General features: G+C 36.5%; 2 protein-coding genes across 7 annotated transcripts in view; one reads left to right on the forward strand and one right to left on the reverse strand.

Moving 5' to 3' along the window:
• The window catches only part of GABPA (GA binding protein transcription factor subunit alpha), a 69,306-nt gene extending 68,559 nt beyond the window's left edge, over window positions 1-747 (reverse strand). The window contains exon 1 of one of the 4 annotated variants that reach the window (XM_001363838.5): window positions 619-747. The gene's annotated coding sequence lies outside the window, so the exon portion shown is untranslated. Of the gene's footprint in view, window positions 1-15; window positions 154-618 lie in introns of those variants that run through there. The other 3 variants (XM_056825998.1, XM_007493162.3, XM_056825997.1) reach the window with 3 other exon arrangements.
• Window positions 528-12,679, forward strand: ATP5PF (ATP synthase peripheral stalk subunit F6). Of its 3 annotated transcripts, none has more exons than XM_056826003.1 (4): window positions 528-666; window positions 2,065-2,235; window positions 6,054-6,178; window positions 12,541-12,679. In XM_056826003.1, the coding sequence occupies exons 2-4, from the start codon at window positions 2,072-2,074 to the stop codon at window positions 12,576-12,578; spliced, it is 327 nt and encodes a 108-aa protein (XP_056681981.1). In that variant the 5' UTR covers window positions 528-666; window positions 2,065-2,071; the 3' UTR covers window positions 12,579-12,679. The 3 variants fall into 3 exon arrangements, with proteins under 3 accessions (XP_056681981.1, XP_007493226.1, XP_007493227.1); XM_007493164.3 differs by lacking the exon at window positions 528-666 and adding an exon at window positions 691-829; XM_007493165.3 differs by lacking the exon at window positions 528-666 and adding an exon at window positions 772-909.
• Window positions 12,680-20,360: the final 7,681 nt, after the last annotated feature.

Below are 20,360 nucleotides of genomic sequence, written 5' to 3' on the forward strand. Positions count from 1 at the left end.
TCTGGGGCCACTCACCCGTTTTGGGAATCAGCCTCTTTCTCCCACACGGTTCTTGGAGCCAACTGATAACAGTGGCGCCTTCGGATCTGCTTCCTGTGACTTCCCCAGCAAAGCCACGGCTCCAGTGAGGCTCGGATCTGGGGCCTTTCTTCGGCACCCAGACAGAGATCAGAAGCCCCCCCTACCCCGCTCCAGCTTGCCAAGCGTTTTCGGGCACTAAACTACAACTCCCAGAATCCTTACCCCCTCCCACCACTTAGGGACGGACCCGCGGGGAACAAAAACCCTTCACTCCCTCTTTCTCCTCTTTCGGAAAATGTAGGGTCACAGAACCACAAGACCTTCACCTATCCTGAGTCCTACATGCATTCTCCTACGCTCTGCTTTAAACGTATTAACAATCTAGAAAGTCGACCGGGAGAAAAATACCGCTCTAATGCGCATGCGTACAGATCAATGGTTTCCACGCGGGGGTAGCGAGGAAAGAAGGGTGGAAAGGGCAGGAAGAATAAGGGGAAGAAGGGACAAAAAAAGATGGCGGAGGCCGGGGTGTTCGTCACGGGACCCGGAAGCACTTTCCGTTCCATTTCCTCCCGAAAAACCCGCCGCGGATCTCACCTTGGCCGATTAAAATTACAGTAGTATTCCAACGTTCCTCCTTCTCCGGCAAGTAGCGAGAGCCCGTGAGAGTATCGGTGAACCATAATGCAATTCGGAGGGTGGGGAAGCTAGGAGGGGCGGAGCAAATACCGGAAGTAGAATTCGAGTGGCTCCAAGTATTCGGGACTACTAGACCTGCAAGGTGACTGTGGCTGAGCTGTAGGGCCAGGTAGGTCAGGCTCGTTCTTGTACTCTCTTGAGTCCTAGGGCTGGTAGTACCCACCCCTGCACCCAGTAAAGCTGCGAAAAGTGAGTGATTGCTTGCTTTACTCTTCCCTTTAGAGCCTCACGTCTTGTGGAAAAGAACCGGTCTCTTTGCCCTTGGTACCCCATTCCGGCCTTCAGACCCCGGGATCTATTTGCATTCCTTAACTTGTTAGGGGAAAAATTAGTAATGAACTGACCCTGCTTGGTCAGGGTGCAGGAACGAAATATCCTGTTGCTGGGAAGTGAGGAATGGGGGGAGTCGTCTGACACCAATGAGGGTCCAAGGTCACTCCTAGGACTACTTAGTGACTGGGAGAAGGCTTTTATTTCTGGGCCCTAGGCTTTCCTGCTGCGTGCGCCCCGCTTGTTTAAGGGTGAAGTATGAAGTGCTCTTAACTTTTCTGAGCCCCTCATCTGTAAAATCTGTGGGGAATGGATTTCGATGACCTTTTTAAGATCTCTTCTAGCTCTAAATGTCTAATATAGAGCAGTAGTTAGGGATTTAAAAATCTTTAACGTTTGCTACCTGAACTTAGAAACAGATCCAAAAAGAATATGGATATGTTTATGTAAATTGAAGAGTAAAGTATAAATGGATATCTATGACTATGGTAATAATTGGAGGTAACTTTGTTACATAATTAAATCCCAGCAGGCAAGCTGGGAATTGAGCCTAAGTATCATTGTGTTTTTTTTTTAAATACACAGATTGGTTGGGTTAACCCTTAATGTTTTTAACCTTATTATTTTTCCAATTAACCCATGACTGCCTCCATAACTTAGGTGTAGCTGAAGTGTCGGATTTTTTAACTATGATCAAATTTTAGTTCCTTATGATTGTTTATTTTGGGGTTCCACAGACTAATTTATTGTAGCCTTTTATATGAATAGGAATATAAAAAACTGAAAGGAAGGGGTTTAAAACATGAAAGGATTTTTTAAATAAAGAATAGTGGTGATGAATATTGTTTTCTGTGCAGAGAGATATATATCACCAATATTCATGTATATAGATATATATATATACATATGCATATAGAAAGTTCTTGGGTACAGTGAAGCATATTATTTTTTATCAAGTATTGATATGATTTAACCCATTTGGATGATATAATTAGAATCCCATTGTACTTTACAGCACATAAAAATTTGCAACCTATTAAACCTATTTGTTTGATTCTATTAATTTATCTTCAGGATCATCATGGCTCTTAACAGGCTCTCCAGATTTTCATCTCTTGTTCAGTCTGCAACTTCAGTGTATTCTCAAAGGAACATTACTATGACAGCTATTGCATTTAGCAAGGAACTTGATCCTGTTCAAAAACTCTTTGTAGAAAAGATTAGAGAATATAAATCGAAAAGACAGTAAGTAGAAATGAAATACAATATTTTCTAGATATTCAAAGTTTTATCTTCTGTGATTGCAATAAAAATCTTTTTGTTTGGTAAATGCTTTCAAGTATACGAAAACCTCATTGTACAGCTGTTGCTTATAAGAGAATACTTTACATAAATAACTGCCTTTTAAGAAGCTTTTTATTCTAGTAATTCATTAATTAAATTGCTATAGACTTAATCTGGGTGAAACCTTTAAAATCAAATATTATTCTATGCTAATTATGCTAAAATGGTATATATGTTCATATTTATATGTGTTTGTTCATATATTTGTTTATACAAGATAAGTACAAAGTAGTTACTAAGTACTCTGAGAAGGGAAAGCAAAAGCTCTTGGAAGAACTAGGAAAACCTTTTTTTAACATCTCCTCTCCCAGAAGGTAGTAGGTGAATTGACCCTAATTTATTTTTTCATTCTTCTTATATTTTACTCCCTTGCCCACACTCCTGAAGAAAAAAAAAGTGCCTTATCTCTTGTCTTCATATACATATTATACTTTATCTACTGCTTCTGCTGTAGTTATGGTTTTCATCCATGCATGCAAGACGGTACATCCTTTTCACCCCCACCTCCTAGATTTTCCTGCTTTAAAACATAGCTCAAGTAGTACCTTCATGAAGCTTTTCTTCATTCTCTAAATATTAATGTCTTTCCTCATAAATGGGTTATATTTCTTTGTATTTTTCTCTGTTCTTAATCTTTATGTACTTAAAAATGTCTAGGTACTGTACAAGCCAATAGAAATCAGAACCAAGATTTGTACTTAAGTCTTTTGACCCGTTCCATTATTCTATTCATTTTACCACACTTCCTATACTATGCTCATTAGCTGATGGTCATACTTTGCTCTTGATTTGGCATTATAGCAATTGTTATAATCAAATTAATTAGTTTGAAATCAGATAATACCTCTGTTTAGTAAGAAGTGATGATATAATGGCTAGAGCAGTGATGGCTAAACTTTCTAGAGATGGATTGCTGGGCCCTGCCACCCCACCCCACCCCCCTGACACCAGAGACTGAATGCCAGGTGTGCCCTACTCACCCCCTTACCCCACCCAGGGGAGGGAGGAAGTGCTGCCATTGGCTACTGGGTGGAGGGGTGATGAACTAAAAAATGTTCTCAGAGAGTGTAGAGAGGGGTAGGGGAGTGGCCCAAGCACTCTGCTTCCTTCCAGTTCTGTTGTCTGTGAGTAGACCACCTTATCCCCTGTGCACTCCCACTGGGCTGCTGGACAGAGTAACAGGGGATGTGAAAAAATGTCCTCAGTAGTGGAGAAGGGGAAGGAGAGTAGCTCCACTCAAGTCCCTCTGCCTTTCTACTAACAAACTGGGGGATGGCCACATGCCCACAGAGAGCGCTTTGTGTGCCATCTTTGGCACCTGTGACATAGGTTTGTCATCACTGGGCTAGAGGTCTTGCCTTGAAGTCAGGAAGACCTTGAAGTCAGGAAGTCCTCCCCTTTGGCACATTCTAGTGTGAGACCTCTTAGTGTCTCAGTGCTCCAGGTACAGTGGTACCTTGACACACGAGTTTAATTCATTCCATGGCTAAGCTTGTAATTCACTTTGGTCATGTGTCAATCATATTTTGTAATAATTAAAATAGTTATGGTCATAAAATGTGGTGATTAAAAGAGTGGAAGATATAAATTGCAGTAGATATAAGAGTGGATGGTTTAAATTGTGACTGCAGAAAATATGCTTTCAAGACAGTGTCTTGTTTTTAAATCAATATATAAGGTGGTCGCCAGGGAAATATTCCCAATTATGAAATATACCCAAGTCAACTGGGTTTTTTACAGATTTTAATTAATTAATACAATGAGGAATTAAAGAAAGAGAGAAAAAGAGGGAATAATGAGAAAGGGATAATCCGGCCCTGGCCAGTCCTGGCCAACCCAGGCCTAAGCTCTTTGAGAAAAGATCAGTCAGTCCTTAATCACTCACCACAAGATCTCTCCAAGCAAGGATTCTAGTGACACGAGGCCAGCTCCATCTCAGCTGAGTCCACCAGCTCAATCCTCCCTCTGAATGTCTCTGAGCTCCTATTTAAAGGGCATTTTCTCCTATGTCACCTCCCCTAAGTTCTCCCATCTACCAATCACAGTAGACGTTTTCCAAAGGACAGCCCATTCTGAATTCACACCTGAGTAGACTAAAATCTCTGAGTAAGTTCTCACCTCTTTGTTCCTTGTAAATTCACAAGTTGCCTGACCTTTATAGGTACTTAGCACCCCTTTGTATTAGTTCTAAAAATAGGCATGGCTTAAGTATTTTTCATTGTTCAGCAAGGAGTTTTTTCCCCTAAAGAAGGCTTAAGTACCCTTGGAGTAGAGAGGTCTTCACATTTTTTTTTAAACCCTTACCTTCCTTCTTGGAGTCAATACTGTGTATTGGTTCCAAGGCAGAAGAGTGGTAAGGGCTAGGCAATGGGGGTCAAGTGACTTGCCCAGGGTCACACAGCTAGGAAGTGGCTGAGGTCAGATTTGAACCTAGGACCTCCCATCTCTAGGCCTGGCTCTCAATCCACTGAGCTACCCAGCTGCCCCCCACATTTTTGATCTAAGTAGAGTTCACTGCCCAAATGGGGAATGGTCTTAATCCAATCTTATGAAGTAGGGTCTGGGAATTTTTAAGGTTCACAATTTCCCTATTTAAATTAATGGAAAAACAATCCGTTCTGGCCCCCCCAAAAACACAAATTTTTTGTTTTATGTGCTTTTAAATACAAAAATGTACTTTATAAACAACAAATAAATATATATTTTTAGATACTAAGAAATATAGACAATAAGAAAGATAATAAGAAAAAATAAAAAAGAAAGTAAAGAAATAAAACTTGCTTATGAAATGTTATTTACCTTCAAGATCAGGCTAAGATGCTGAGGTTTTCATTTCCTGACCAATCGCTTAACATAACTTACTCTCTACACATGTAATGCTGCATTTAAATTGAAAATTGACCTCACGCATTACTTGTGATATGTAACTTTATTGCTAAACTTAATTGCTATTTTTTAATTTTACTTAATTATCATCATGTTCTTCAGTGAATTTTGGCTGTTTTGCCACACTTTCCTTGATTTCACTTAAAGGCTGTTTCAACCAAAACCTTTCCATGGAAATTTGTTTCTTCCTCCCTTTCAGAACGTTTTGATAATGTGTGAAACAAGTGTCATTACACAGCTCCAACACATGACCTGTTGCAACTTTTTCTGGGTGTGTCTTTTCAATAAACTGTTTATTTTTTTCTCAAATTCTCAACATTCATTAATCTCGCTTCTACGGATTACCTCATCCACCTTGGTCTTCTCCCCACTAATTTCCTGCAATACCTCTGTGTGCTGCTGCTACTGCTGTAACTCCTTCAATTCCTGTTGTCAGAATCCATATTAAAAGTTAAGAAATTTACCCAAAAAATTGATAATAAAGACAAAACTAAAGAAGGAAACAAAAGCAATTCAATACAGATGCTCACACGGCCAGATCAATACTGAACAATACTGAGACAGCCTCCTTGTAGCTTATGAAACCAAATGTTTGGCAGGCGATCTAGTGGAGGGTAGTAGAAGCTCAGATTCAAATATCTGCTTGTTACTTAAAGCAAAAACCCTGATCGTAGCTGCTTGTATCTCAAATGGTTCGTGATTTGAGGTGCTCATTTATCTCCTAAGAGTTGAGTTGCATATACAGATAAAATCATAGATCAGGTTTCTCTCCTCAAATACATTTGGTGAAATGTGTAAGTGATAAAAGGAATTCTTATTCTTTTGCCTATTAGGACAGTTGGAGGACCTGTTGATACAGGTCCTGAATATCAACAAGATCTGGAAAGGGAATTATTCAAGCTTAAGCAAATGTATGGTAAAGGAGACATGAATACATTCCCGACTTTCAAATTTGAAGGTAAGTTTTCGTTTTCATTTTCAAATTAAAACCTGGTTTAGTGATTTAATAGATATAAACTAAGTTTGGAGAACATCTCATTACAAGGGTCTGTCGAGTGTTAAAGTTAGCACAAAGATATTCTGAGTTGGGGGGGAGGTGGTGGTGGTTGTTTTTTTAAAGATAAAGTTGTCTAGTCAAATAGATTTGTATTTAAACAGATTGAATTACCCTCTCTCTCCAGAGGAATACTGTGATCTATGTGTACTTGTTATCTTTCCAGATGGAATGTAAACTTGAGTGTAAGAGATTGCTTTAAAACACTGGGCAATTAGGTGGCACAGTGGATTGAGAGGCAAGTCTAGAGACTGGAGGTCTTAGGTTCAAATCTGGCTTCAGATACTTCCTAGCTGTGTGACCCTGTGCAAGTCACTTAACCTCCATTGCCTAGTTGTTACTGCTCTTCTGCCTTAGAACCAATACACAGAGTTGCTCAGTAAGTGGTAGAATCACATCTTTCAAATCTAGATCTTTCTAGGTCTTTCTGTTTGATAGCTACAAGAATATAGGATGAGGGCTATTTTTCATGGTTTCTACAATTTTTCAGTTCTCTGCTTTTCTAGTCTTGTTGTTTGGTGTTGAATACTTCTCCAAATGACTGACTAATTATGATACGTTGATATCTAAACAAGGAAAGGGAAAATGAGGAAGATCAAATGCAAAACTTAGGCATCTCCATGAAATGGTGAATAACACATTTTTGACAGCCAAATCAAGCCCTTTAGAAGGATAGAAAATTAGTTTTATGTAGAAGAAAAACACGATCGATCACATGTTTCAATGGGGATGTGATTGGGGATGTTGACTTTAAATGATCACAATTGCAAATTTATTAAATGCTTATTATGGAAATAATAATGTGGAAATGGGTTTTGAGCAGTGATACATGTAAAACCCGGTAGAAATGCTCACTGGCTTTGGGAGGGAGAGTGGAGGAGAGGAGGGATAGAATATGAATCATGTAACTTTGGAAAAATATTCTAAATTAGTAAATAAATTTTTAAAAAGAGAGAAAATTAGTTTTAACATTTTGAAGGAAAAACTAGCTTTTAGGTCTCTTGACTCCAGTGTTTTCCCCCCACTCAGCTGACAAATGAAATGTCCTAAAGCACAAGTCTAACAGTGTAAGCTCCCTGTATTTTGTCAACTCCAGGGGTCCCTGTCAGGATCAAATATAAATTCCTCTGCTTGGTGTTCAAAGTCCTTCATAAACTTGCCCCCTATGCCTTGCTGACCTTCTTCAACCTCCTCCACGAATAACTCAATGAGACTAACTTCCTTACTATTCCGTGCACAAGACACTTTCCCAATGAGCATTTTCACTGGCTGTCCCCCATATTTAGTGCCCTCTTGCCTCGTCTCTGTCTCCTGGCTTCTTTCAAGTCATATCAAAAATCCTGCTTTCCATAAGCCCTTTTAGCTCTTCTTAATGCTACTAATACTGCCTTTCTCTGTCAGTTACTTCCAATTTAGTATGCTTGTACTTAGTTACTCTCATGTAGTTCTTCCATTAGAATGTGAGTGCTGTGAGAGCAGGTTCTTTTGCATTTCTTTGTATTGCTTACACTTAGTACAGTGTCTCTCCCATAATAAGCATTTAATAAATGCTTGTTGGCTGACAAACCTGCATAGGCAGGCCTTTAGGATATTGATCATGTCTTTTCACTTGGTTTCTTTCATGTTCAGTGATTGCTAGAGGAGCAAAATTATAATTTGTTAACCTCCATTCCCAAATCTACCCTTTGAGGTTGTTGAGTATTGTAATTGATATATGGCACAAAGGAATAGGAGGAAAAATGGGAACAACAATGTGATTCACCTTCATGAAGAATGAGAGGCCTATTCTCATAGTTCTAGGAGCCTGCTCTATGGCTCTGGCTAGACTCTAGAAACATTTGTGAGGCCATTAATCATAATGGGCCTCATGGCAAAGCCAAAAAATATAGGTATCCTTAAATTTATCCATAGTTTTTAGAGGTTTCACTTGCTAAAAGTGCTATATGCCAGATCTAAATAATTGGAGTAATATTAATTGCTCATGGGTAGGCAGAGCCAATATAATTAAAGTGACGATTTAGCCTAAATTAATTTGCTGGCATACTTTGGAGATATTGTGGGTTCTGGTCCAAACCACTGAAATAAAGCAAATATCTCCATAAAGTAAGACAAAGTATTTTTATTTCCCAGGTCATATAAAAATTATATTTACGCTATATAGTAGTATCATGTAAAAAACCAAACAAGTATAAAAAACTACTCAGAATAGAAATAGAAAATTATCTAAAGAAGTGATTTTGCATCTCAATGAGGAAGTAGGTGGCACTGTGGATAGAGTTGTGGGGTCTCTAGGAAGATGTAAGTTCATATTTAGTCTCAGAGATTAGCCGTGTGACCATGGGCAAGTCACCTAACCTCCGTTTGCCTCAGTTTACTCATTTGTAAAAAGGGAATAATAACAGCACCTAATAATAACAGAGGATCAAATGAGATAATATTTGTGAAGCCTTTAGCCTAGTGTCTGGTACATAGTAGTTTCCATATTGCTTATTTTCTTTAATTTTCTTTCTATAATGCTTATTTTATTTTTCTCACTCCCTTCTATCAAAAAAATTATAATATTTGGGTGTAATATATCCAATATATATATTTACAAATGAGATAACATACAATTGAACTAATGGTTGTGTACATTGTAATACACTGTTGGTGGAATTATGAACTGAGCCAACCATTTTGTAGAGCAATCTGGAATTATGCCCAAAGAGTTCTAAAACTGTGTATACCCTTAGACTCAGCAATACCAGTCTATTTCCCAAGGAGGCTAGGGAAAGGGGAAAAGAACCTATATGTTCTAAAATATTAATAGCAACTCTCTTTGAGGTGATAAAGAACTGGAGATTGAAGGGATGCCCATTGATTTGTGAATGACTGAGTACATTGTGGCACAGGATTGTGATGGAGTACTTCTGCTCTGTAAGAAATGATGAGCAGGTGAATTAAAAAAAAACAACTTAGATAGACCTACATGAAATTAGACCTTATTGAAATGGGCAGTCTGGAATATCAAATGGTGTGATGACCTGAAAATAGAGAGAAATGAAATTTTTTTTCTTCCTTAATCTTTCTAATTTTTAAAATTTGTTTTTAAATATTTTTCCATGTTTCCATGATTCATTTTATTTCCGTTCCTTCTTCCCTCCCTCTGCCAAGAGCCAACAAGCAATTCCACTGGGTTGTACAAATGTTATCACTTTATATCTATTTCCATATTATTCATTTTTGCTGTAGAGTGATCTTTTAAAATCCTAAACTCCAAATCACCTACCCATATATACCTGTGGTAAGTGATGTCATATGTTTTTCTTTTGCAATGTGGATACCGTTTTTTTCCCCATAAGTCCTTCAGAAGTGTTTTGGCTTGTTGCACTTTTACTAGTAGCAAAGTCCATTACACTGGATTGTTGCACAATGTTTTACTTTTTGTGTACGATGTTCTTCAGGTTCTGTTCATTTCACTCTGCATCAGTTCATTGAGGTTCTCCCAATTCATATAGAAATCCTCCAGATCATCAGTCCTTACAGCACAGAAGTATTCCATCACTAACATATACCACAATTTATTCAGCCATCCCCCAATTGAGGGACAAGCCTTCATTTTCCAACTTTTTGCCACCACAAAGTGCAGCTATGAATGCATTGCTGGTAGAGTTGTGAATGGATCCAACCATTCTGGAGGGCAATTTGGGACTATGCCCAAAGGGAGCTAAAAGACTTGTCTGCCCTTTGAGCCAGCCATAGCACTGCTGGGCTTGTACCCCAAAGAGATAATGAGGAAAAAGACTTGTACAAGAATATTCATAGCTGCGCTCTTTGTGGTGGCCAAAAATTGGAAAATGAGGGGATGCCCTTCGATTGGGGAACGGCTGAACGAATTCTGGTGTCTATTGGTGAGGGAATACTATTGTGCTCAAAGGAATAATAAAGTGGAGGAATTCCATGGAGTCTGGAATGACCTCCAGGAAGTGATGCAGAGCGAGAGGAGCAGAACCAGGAGAACATTGTACACAGAGACTGATACACTGTGGCACAATTGAATGTAATGGGCTTCTCTAGTAGCAGCAATGCAGTTCAGGACGATCCTGAGGGAGTTTTGAGAAAGAACGCTATCCACATTCAGAGGAAGAACTGTGGGAGTAGAAACACAGAAGAAAAACAACTGCTTGATCACATGGGTTGATGAGGATATGATTGGGGATGGAGACTCTAAAGGATCACCCGAGTGCAATTATCAATAATATGGAAATAGGTCTTGATCAATGACACATGTAAAACCCAGCGGAATTGTGTATCAGCTACAGGGAAGGGGGGAGGAGGAGGAGAGGGAAAGAACATGAATCATGTAACCATGGAAAAAATATTCTAAATTAATTAATTAAATACATTTTTAAATTTAAAAAAAAGTGTGACTGAATATTTTTGAACACTTATTTTTCCTTATTATTTCTTTGGGGTACAGACCTAGTAGTGGTATTGCTGGATCAAAGGGCAAACAGTCTTTTATCGCTCTTTGGGCATAGTTCCAAATTGCCTTCCAGGATGGTTGGATTAATTCACAACTATACCAGCAATGCATTAATGTCCTAATTTTGCCACACCCCCTCCAGCATTTATTTTCCTTTACTGTCATATTGGCTAATCTGCTAGGTGTAAGGTGGTATCTTAGAGTTGTTTTGATCTGCATTTCTCTGATTAGGAGGAATTTAGAACACTTTTTCATGTGATTATTGATTGTTTTGATGAATGAAATTTTTTTTTTTTTAATTTAAAACCCTTACCTTCCGTCTTGGAGTCAATACTGTGTGGTAAGGGCTAGGCAATGGGGGTCAAGTGACTTGCCCAGGGTCACACAGCTGGGAAGTGTCTGAGGTCAGAGTTGAACCTAGGACCTCCCATCTCTAGGCCTGGCTCTCAATCCACTGAGCTACCCAGCTGCCCCTGAATGAAAATTTTTAAAAGGCATCTTTATAAGATCTTGGATTGTAGAAGTATAAGGTAGGATTAGAGAGGAGTGAAATCATAGGTTTTAGTCATTGTCATTTGCTTATTGATTCTGATATGAATTTTCTCTAAAAAGCACAGTATAAGAGATAATATTGCTAAATTTGGAATGAGGGATATATGGGTTCAAATCCTGCCCTCTCCTACTACTTAATTATGTGATCACAGATAAATCCCTTAATCTCTTTGAGCTGCAAATGACTATTAAGAATGTAAATTATTGAAGAGTTTTGATCTATATAAGTAGAGGAAATTCTTGAAATTAAATGCCCTTGACATATCAACGTAGGAACTCTCTCTGCCACATTCCTTATAAGATTCTAGAAATTTCCTTAAAGGTTCCTATGTACTTAACATGGTAATTTTTTTCAAGTTATTAATAGTTACAGTAACATTCTGTCCAAAAATGACTCCACTGAGGAAATCTTGAAGCCTTTCATATCAAAATTTTATGTATCTCTGGAAAGGCTTTTCTCTTTCCCCCAAATAAAACACTTAGGTGGTGACCTCAGGTAAAATTCTTACTACTTGATGAAATGGCACTAAACAGTGATGGCTCTTCTGTCAATGAAGAGGACTAATTTGAGTGACTGTGCTATCCCTCTAAAGCAACTCCCTTTATCTCTTTAAAAAGTTTTTATTAGATTTTCCCCTGTATCTCACAAGGTACGTACATCCTTTGTGGGATCACATTTATCTCTTCATACGTTTCCTAGGATCTTAAATTTAGAGCTGGAAAGGAACTTTGGAAGTCATCCTATTCATCCTTTTTTATTTTACAGAGAAGGAAAAGGACTCTTGGAGATGTTAAATGACTTGCTCAAGTTCTTGGGGGTAGTAATTATCAAGGTTGAGGTTTTATACATCCATAATTTTTTGACCATTCTTCTGGTATCACTATTATCTTAGATTTTTTAAGCTCTATTTTTTTCAAATTTATTTTTTTCTAAGCCTCCTGCTTAGATTTCTTCTCATAATTTGTTTTGTGCAGTTTCTGATCCTGATTTAAGATTGCGGAAAATAATACATATCAGTATTTTCCAGCTAATTATGGTTACAATTTGCTGTAATTTTAAGTTAAATAGAATCTTACAAGGTTTGGTGGTTTTTTTCTCATCTTTCAAATGTAAAGGAATTAGAGTATATTTATCTTCCAAATGTTGTATTTACAAGATGATATTTTCATAGAAATTATACCTATTCCTTTTCTTGCCCTCTTTTTTTTAACATATGTAATAATTATGACTATTTTTTCTCATTTCCAGACCCCATATTTGAAGAGGCACCTAAACCCCAGGCTTGAAGAGTGACTACAAACTATATCTTGCTGTTTGGTTATTTGACATGAATTAGCTGTATGTCTAATAGATAATGACAATAAATTTTAATTTCATTTCCACCAAATACTTATTTCATTAATCATGTATCTATATCTGGATAGTTGGGGCAGGTTTTTTTTCAATTCTTAACATGTTCTTGACATTTTCTCAGCTTTGTACCTACAGAAATTCCGCGCTAGCTTTCATTTTCTGTTAGAAATCAATAGGAGCTCAACATCTCTGATCCCAGAATCTAAAAATCAGGAACATGAAATGCAAAAATATGGGGATCATGGGTCAGATAGGGCAGGGAAGGGGGATATCCTATAAAGGTATGAAGAAAAAAATTCATGGGGAAACATGTATATTGAACAGAAGATCTTAACATGGCATCTATGAACTCACAGATTGATAGGTAGGTAGTATTTCACCATGATTAGTTGAATTTTTAGTACCTTGTATTTTATTTTCTGCATTTAAAAACATTCTAAGAAGGGGTCACTGGTTTCACCAATTTGCCAAAGGAGTCCTTAGCACACAAAGAGAGTAAGAACCTCTGATGTAAAAGATTTCTTTGGACACTTGATTCTCCCAAGACACTGTTATAGTGTACTTCACCCAGAGGAAACTTTTAAAAACTTCATCTAACCAAAATGCAAAATGTTATGTGGTATGATGGTCTCCACCTTAAACCTTTGGCACTGAAGTCACAGTATAAAATTTACTTTGACAACTATTTGAAAGCTATACAAACATATAAGAGCTGGGCTTGTCACAACCAAATTTGTTCTAGTTTTTCCTTTGGTAAATTTCCTTGATTTTTTTTCTTGAATCTTGAGCTAAAATTTTATTTACACTTTTGAACCACTCACTGAAAAATATGGGGAAGGAGATGCATGTTGGTTTCAGCACCCTATACTTTTTTCTTAGCTATTTCTGTCTCAAGGATTCTAAATTTTCAACTAATAGTTCCTATTCTCTCCAGAAAGTCTCTCTTAAGGCTTTCTTTATTGATAGAAGCTTGTGTGACATCTGTTGACCCTAAGCAACTCATCTGCAATAATCTGAGGAATCCTGGCCCAACAATCAGAAACTTGTGAATCCCATGATAAAAAGTTGACATCTTCAGAGGCCTATGATAAGAATTGACACCTTCAGAGGATGAGAAGTGTGAGTCCCACAGACACTGCCCTCCCTGGGCAGTGCTAGGCAGTTTGGAAGCTGTGATTGGCCCCTGTGAAGAGGGGAAGGGACAAAAAGGACTATAAAAGTACTGATCTTTGGCTAGAGGTTGTTGTGGTCTTCAGCTGTCTTTAGTAGTCAGGGGGTAACTTGGGACTTGGACTGCCTCTTGGGTGAGTGGCCTTCCTTTCCTGGTGTCTGGAGAGAGATTAGTTTTGGACAGGCCTTCCCTTCTTGGAGGAGGCCATGTGGGTGGAACTCCAGGTCCTCTGGTTGAGGGTTAACAAGCCCTAGAGGGTTGAGCCAAGCCCCGGAGCAATATTTAGTATGATAGGGTAGATATCTTCTCTACCCTCTTTTTGTATTTCTCTACTTTCACTCTTTCCACTCTTTTTGGAAAACGCTTTTAAAAGTCATTTTGACTTGAATTATAATATTAAATCAGCAACCACGATATTACTCTGGGACTCTCACTATTTAGTCAAACCCTAAATTTAATTCCTTATATTTCCCAAGAGATACATCAATAGATTCAGTCCCAAGAATGTGTACTGCTATTGTACTTTCTTTCCTGGAAGAACTCATCATCACCCTTCATTGACTTCAGTTGCTGTAGTCTGTAGGAAAGAACCAGGGATATAGGTGGAAGTATTCAGACTGTTTCATGATGCAGCAAAAGATGAATTGGTGCCCCATATAATAGTATGTGTTCCTCAGGCTCTCCCATATCTATTACCCAAAGAACTACAAAAGGCCAATTCTCTAGGGGACCTACTAGAAAGAAAAAATAATGATCTCATTTCCAGGAAGTATGTGAAGCAAGGAGAAATTTTCAGTGACCACAGAGAAGTGTATTTCTTGGCCCAGTCACTTTAAAAAAATAATATATCCAAAAAGTTCAACATGGAAAGGAATAAAGTTCAATGTATTGAAGAGAGATGTTCAACTCAATTCACTTCTAAGATAGGCACTCAATTTAGTAATAGTCAAGTATAAATGAACAACATTCTAGGGCACTGGAAGAAGAGATAATCACAGTTTCTTTGGAAAACTGGAAAATGGGCTAGAGAAGAGATACTGATGCAACTTTGTAAAAGTGGACAGGATGGAGTCTAAAGTACAGACCAATGAAGTTCAATTTTTTTTCCCTGTCAAATTTAAGGGAATTTTGGTAATCAGATGATAGAAGATAGAAGCAGCATTGATTTGAAAGAACTACCATCTCTTCAAGAAGAAAAGGACAAATTAGACTAGATTAGTTTCCTTTTTTGACTTTTCTCCCTGTAGATTATACTCAGTTTTTAAAGGTAACTTATTCTTGATTTTAAGACATAACTTTTGCCTTTTAGAATATTATATCCAAAGATCTCTTAGAGTAAAAAATTCCAAATGTTATCCTTTGTACTTGGATCTTTGGTACTTGAAATGCTTCTGTCTGCTTATGTATAGGATCTCTGGATGTTGGTTATGACATTGACTTTTATACTTTCTGTCAGTAATTGATCATTGAATTGTATCTTCAATTTTTCTCTAATTCTAATAGGCCTAAACAGTTTTCATTTATAATTTCTTGAAACATAGAACCTGTGATATTTTTTCCAATGGTGGTTTTCAGGGAATCCAGCAATTCCTTTTTTTAAAATAATGTTAACATTCTTTAAAAAATTTTTTGGATTTTAAATTGCCTTCAAATGCTCCCTTACTCATTGAGAAGGCAAACAAGATATCAATTACACATGTGAAATCATGTAAGACATTCCTACAAGAACTATATAGCAAATTTTTTAAAAAGGAAAATAAAGTGAGTTTAAAAAGTTTGCTTCAATCTCGTTAAATTTATTTATGGTTAGACTTGAATAATTACATAGGAGGTCGCCAGGGATTTAATTTCTAAATCCCAAAGTGTATTACTAAAGTAAAATGTAATTTATGGTAGTTTTATTTATAATAGAGGGAAGATATTAAGGAATGAGAGAGAGAGAGAGAGAGAGAGAGACAACTCTGGCTTCCTCTGAGCCAGGTAGAAATTTTAAGACCCTAATCAGGGAAAAAGTCTCAAATTAATGGGCCTTTCTCAGAGGTTTGCACCTCTGAGAAAGGCAGGGTTACTAAGTCAGCCTTTCACTCACCAACTGTGAAAGCAGTCTGAGTTTTGCACGAGCTCCTCCAGGGGTCCAGTTCCATAGTCAAGTCCAAGTGTCCCTCTTCCGGACTCCTCTGAGGGAGAGTTCTTTGATCTAACTCGAATAGAATATATCTTCTAGCCTTTGGTCCTCCTTTTAAAGATCTTTTTCTCTTGTGTCACCTCCCCTAAATTTTATTTCTACCAATCACAACTGATGCTCCTCTCCAGGACTGCCCACTCTTTAGTTCACACCTTCTTTGGTTATATTATACCTTTTTTTGGTTACTTAACACCTTTTTTTGTTAGTTCACCTTTTGTAGTTAGTTAACACCTTTTTGTAGTTAAAATGGGTAGATCTACTTCAAATACTGAGTTATCACCTTTTGGGGATTAAAATCTAAAAATAGATTGTGGATTACAATTCCATCTTCCCAATAAAGGAAGAGCTAAGTATCTTCATTGTTACAATGAGGAGATAGATAAATCCAATCTTTACAATCTGTACTCAGAGTTTATCAGTTCTCTCTGTAGGTGGATAGCATTTTTCATTATGAAGTTTGGGGAATTTTCTTGAATTCACAATTGATCATTATTACACTATTGCTATTACAAGGTTCACCTGATTCTTCTCACTTCACTTTGCATCAGTTCATACAAGTCTTCCTTGGTTTTTATGAAACAATCCACCTCATTTCTTATAGAAAAATAGTATTCCAGCATAATTATATCCCACAGCATGTTAGCCACATCCCATTAATTTTTAATTCTTTGCCACCACAAATACCTTCTATACATTTTTGTATATATAGGTCTTTTTTCCTTTTTTTTAAAAATCCCTTTGGGATAGAAACCTAGTAATGGCATTAGTGGATCAAAGGGTATACATAATATTTTATTATTTTATAATTTATTATTTTATAATATTTATATTTATTATTTATTATTTTATAATTATTTTATTATGTATAAGTCTTTGGGTATAGTTCCAAATTGTTTTCAAATAGTTGGACAACTCCACAAACAGGTCATTAATGTATTGATTTTTCCATATCTTCTGAAGCATTTGTCATTTGCCTTTTCTTTCATGCTACCTAATTAGATAGTATGAAGTGGTATCAAGATTTACTTTAATTTGCCTTTCTTTAATAGTAATTTGAAGCATTTTTTCATGTGATTATAAATAGCTTTGATTTCTTCTGAAAACTTCATCTTTATGTCCTTTATACATTTATCAGTTGAGGAATGGATTTTGTTTTTTGAAATCTGGCTCAATTTGTATATTTGAGAAATGAGACCTTTATCAAAGAAATTTGCTATAAATTTCCCCTGCCCCTACCTGTTTTCTGATTTCTTTCTCATTTTAGCAGCATTGGTTTTATTTGTCAAAAACCCTTTTAATTTCATGTGATCAAAATTGTCAATATAATTTTCTGTGATCCTCTCTATCTTGTTTAATCATAAACTTTTTCTTTATAGATTTGAGAGAAAAAATTTTCTGTGCTTGTGTGTCTAAATCATGTATCCATTTTGATTTTATCTTGGCCTACTGTATGAGATGGTAGTTTATGCTTAGTTTCTGCCAAATGGCTTTCAGTTTTCCCAACACTTTTTGTAAAATATGTTTTCTAAAATTGTTAATATCTTTAACTTCTAATTTATTTTATGGCCTAGATTTGGAAGGTCCTGGGTTCAAATGCAGTCTCAGATACTTCTTAGCTGTGTGACTGAGCAAGTCACGGAACCTCCTTTGCCTAGACCTAACTGCTCTTCTGCCTTGAAACCAATCTTAGTATTGATTCCAAGACTAAAGGTGAGAGTTTTAAAAAAGAAAAACCAGGCATCCCAGGAGAACACAATACATTTTTTAAAATCCTCAATACTGTAATTCAGAAATTAATATAAGAAAACTTCCCAGGACTTCTGATGAAAAGAATACACACATTGTCTCCAGAAAACAAGAAAACACCCTATGCTCTAAACACCCAAACATATAATGATTAAATTTAATAATTCCAATGTCAAACAAAACAAAAGGCGATTCAAGCAGCCAGGAGCAAGACCTTCAAATATAAAGGGAAGGAACTTTTAATAAGACTATTCTGTACCCATTTGAAATTCCATAAGTACTTACAAATATCCCAAAAAAGGAATTGAACTGAACATATAACAGAAAATGTCATACTATAATAAGCCTAATCATGAATGGACAAAGATAAAAGAGATGAATTTGAGGCAATCCTACAAACAATAAAACACAACAAAACCAACACTGAGACATGAGCAGAGTATTTGATTTTGTAACACCCCAAACAACAGAAACAGAAAAAGGTGAGTAAATACAACTCCCAATGAAAGAATAAATTATGAAATACGATTCAATGTGTAGATGAATGGTTAAAAAAAATAAGCAAAATAGATTGGTAAATTATATAGAGATGTGTATAGGGGTTCAGAGAAATTATAAATAAATGTAAAAAGGCAGAAACACTAATCACATCTTTCATAGACCATACTGCAATAAATGCAGTAATTAAATCAAAAAACGTGAAAAAAAATGACAGACCTAAATTATGAGAGTCAAAGAACAAAGCATAGAAACAATGATAATTAACAGAAAGGCAATAATGAAGAAACAAGATATAAGTTTCTAGGATGCAGATAAAGAAAGATTCAAAATAAAATTTTGTTAATATATCTTAAAAGATAAAAAAGATAAGATCAATTTTTTGGAGACGCATTTAAAATTTTTTTCAAGCAATAAAAGTACAAAAAATGGAAATTTTGTAATTTATTGAAAGTTATTAACAAAAACTAAAATCTGGTTGTTCAAAAGACTAACAAAATTGCTAAATCTATAGCCCACCTATGAAAAGGAAGAGAACAGAATAATAAACTAATTTTAAAAATATTTTTATTATCTTTTTAAAATTTTATTTAATTGATTTAGAATATTTTTCTATGGTTACAAGATTCATGTTCTTTCCCTGCCCTCCCTCCCTTCAAAACCCTCTCCCATAGCTGACACATAATTCCACTGGGTTTTACATGTGTCATTGATCAAACCTATTTCCATATGATTAATATTTGCACTAGGGTGATTGTTTAGAGTCTGCATCCCCAATCATATCCCCATTGACCCATGTGATCAAGCAGTTGTTTTTCTTCTGTGTTTCTACTCCCATAGTTCTTCCTCTGAATGTGGATAGTGTTCTTTCTCATAAATCCCTCAGAGTTGTCCTGGGTCATTGCATTGCTGCTACTAGAGAAGTCCATTACATTCAATTGTACCACAGTGTATCAGTCTCTGTGTATAAGGTTCTCCTGGTTCTGCTCTTTTCACTCTGCATCAATTCCTAGAGGTCATTCCAGTTCACATGAAATTCCTCCAGTTCCTTATTCCTTTTAGCACAATGGTATTCCATCACTATCAGATACCACAATTTGTTCAGCCATTCCCTAACTGAAGGGCATCCCCACATTTTCCAATTTTTTTGCCACCACAAAAAGAGCAGCTATGAATATTTTTATACATGCTTTTTTCCTTATTATCTCTCTGGAGTACAAACCTAGCAGTGCTATGGCTGGATCAAAGGGCAGGCAGTCTTTTAGCACCCTTTGGGCATAGTTCCAAATTGCCATTCAGAATGGCTGGATCAATTCACAATTCCACCAGCAATGTATTAATGTCCCAATTTTGCCACATCCCATCCAACATTTATTATTTTCCTTTGCTGTTATGTTAGCCAATCTTCTAGGTGTGAGGTGATTTGCATTTCTCTGATTAAAAGAGATTTAGAACATTTTTTCATGTGTTTATTGATAGTTTTGATTTCCTTAACTGAAAATTGCCTATTCATGTCCCTTGCCCATTTATCAATTGGGGTATGACTTGATTTTTTGTACAATTGATTTAGCTCTTTATAAATTTGAATAATTAGACCTTTGTCAGAGTTTTGTTATGAAGGTTTTTTCCCCAATTTGTTGCTTCCCTTCTAATTTTGGTTGCATTGGTTTTGTTTATACAAAACCTTTTTAATTTAATGTAATCAAAATTATTTATTTTGCATTTTGTAATTTTTTTCTAGCTCTTGCTTGGTCTTAAAATCTTTCCTTTCCCAAAGATCTGACATGTATACTATTCTGGGTTCACCTAATTTGCTTATAGTTTCTTTCTTTATATTCAGGTCATTCACCCATTCTGAGTTTATCTTGGTATAGGGTGTGAGATGTTGATCTAAACCTAATCTCTCCCATATTGTTTTCCAATTTTCCTAGCAGTTTTTGTCAAATAGTGGATTTTGGTCCCAAAAGCTGGGATCTTTGGGTTTATCATAGATTATCTTGGTGAGGTCACTTACCCCAAGTCTATTCCACTGATCCTCCCTTCTGTCTCTTAGCCAGTACCATATTATTTTGATGACCACTGCTTTATGGTATATGTTGAGGTCTGGTACTGGTA

The sequence above is a fragment of the Monodelphis domestica genome, chromosome 4, assembly GCF_027887165.1.
Source record: "Monodelphis domestica isolate mMonDom1 chromosome 4, mMonDom1.pri, whole genome shotgun sequence".
NCBI lineage: Eukaryota > Metazoa > Chordata > Mammalia > Didelphimorphia > Didelphidae > Monodelphis > Monodelphis domestica.

What these genes read in the sequence shown, in the direction of transcription:
- ATP5PF (XM_056826003.1), top strand. Translation starts at nt 2,072, where the DNA reads ATGGCTCTTAACAGGCTCTCCAGATTTTCATCTCTTGTTCAGTCTGCA. An exon ending in GAATATAAATCGAAAAGACA is followed by an intron (nt 2,236 to 6,053) that starts GTAAGTAGAAAT and finishes TTTGCCTATTAG; the next exon opens with GACAGTTGGAGGACCTGTTG. An exon ending in CCCGACTTTCAAATTTGAAG is followed by an intron (nt 6,179 to 12,540) that starts GTAAGTTTTCGT and finishes TCTCATTTCCAG; the next exon opens with ACCCCATATTTGAAGAGGCA.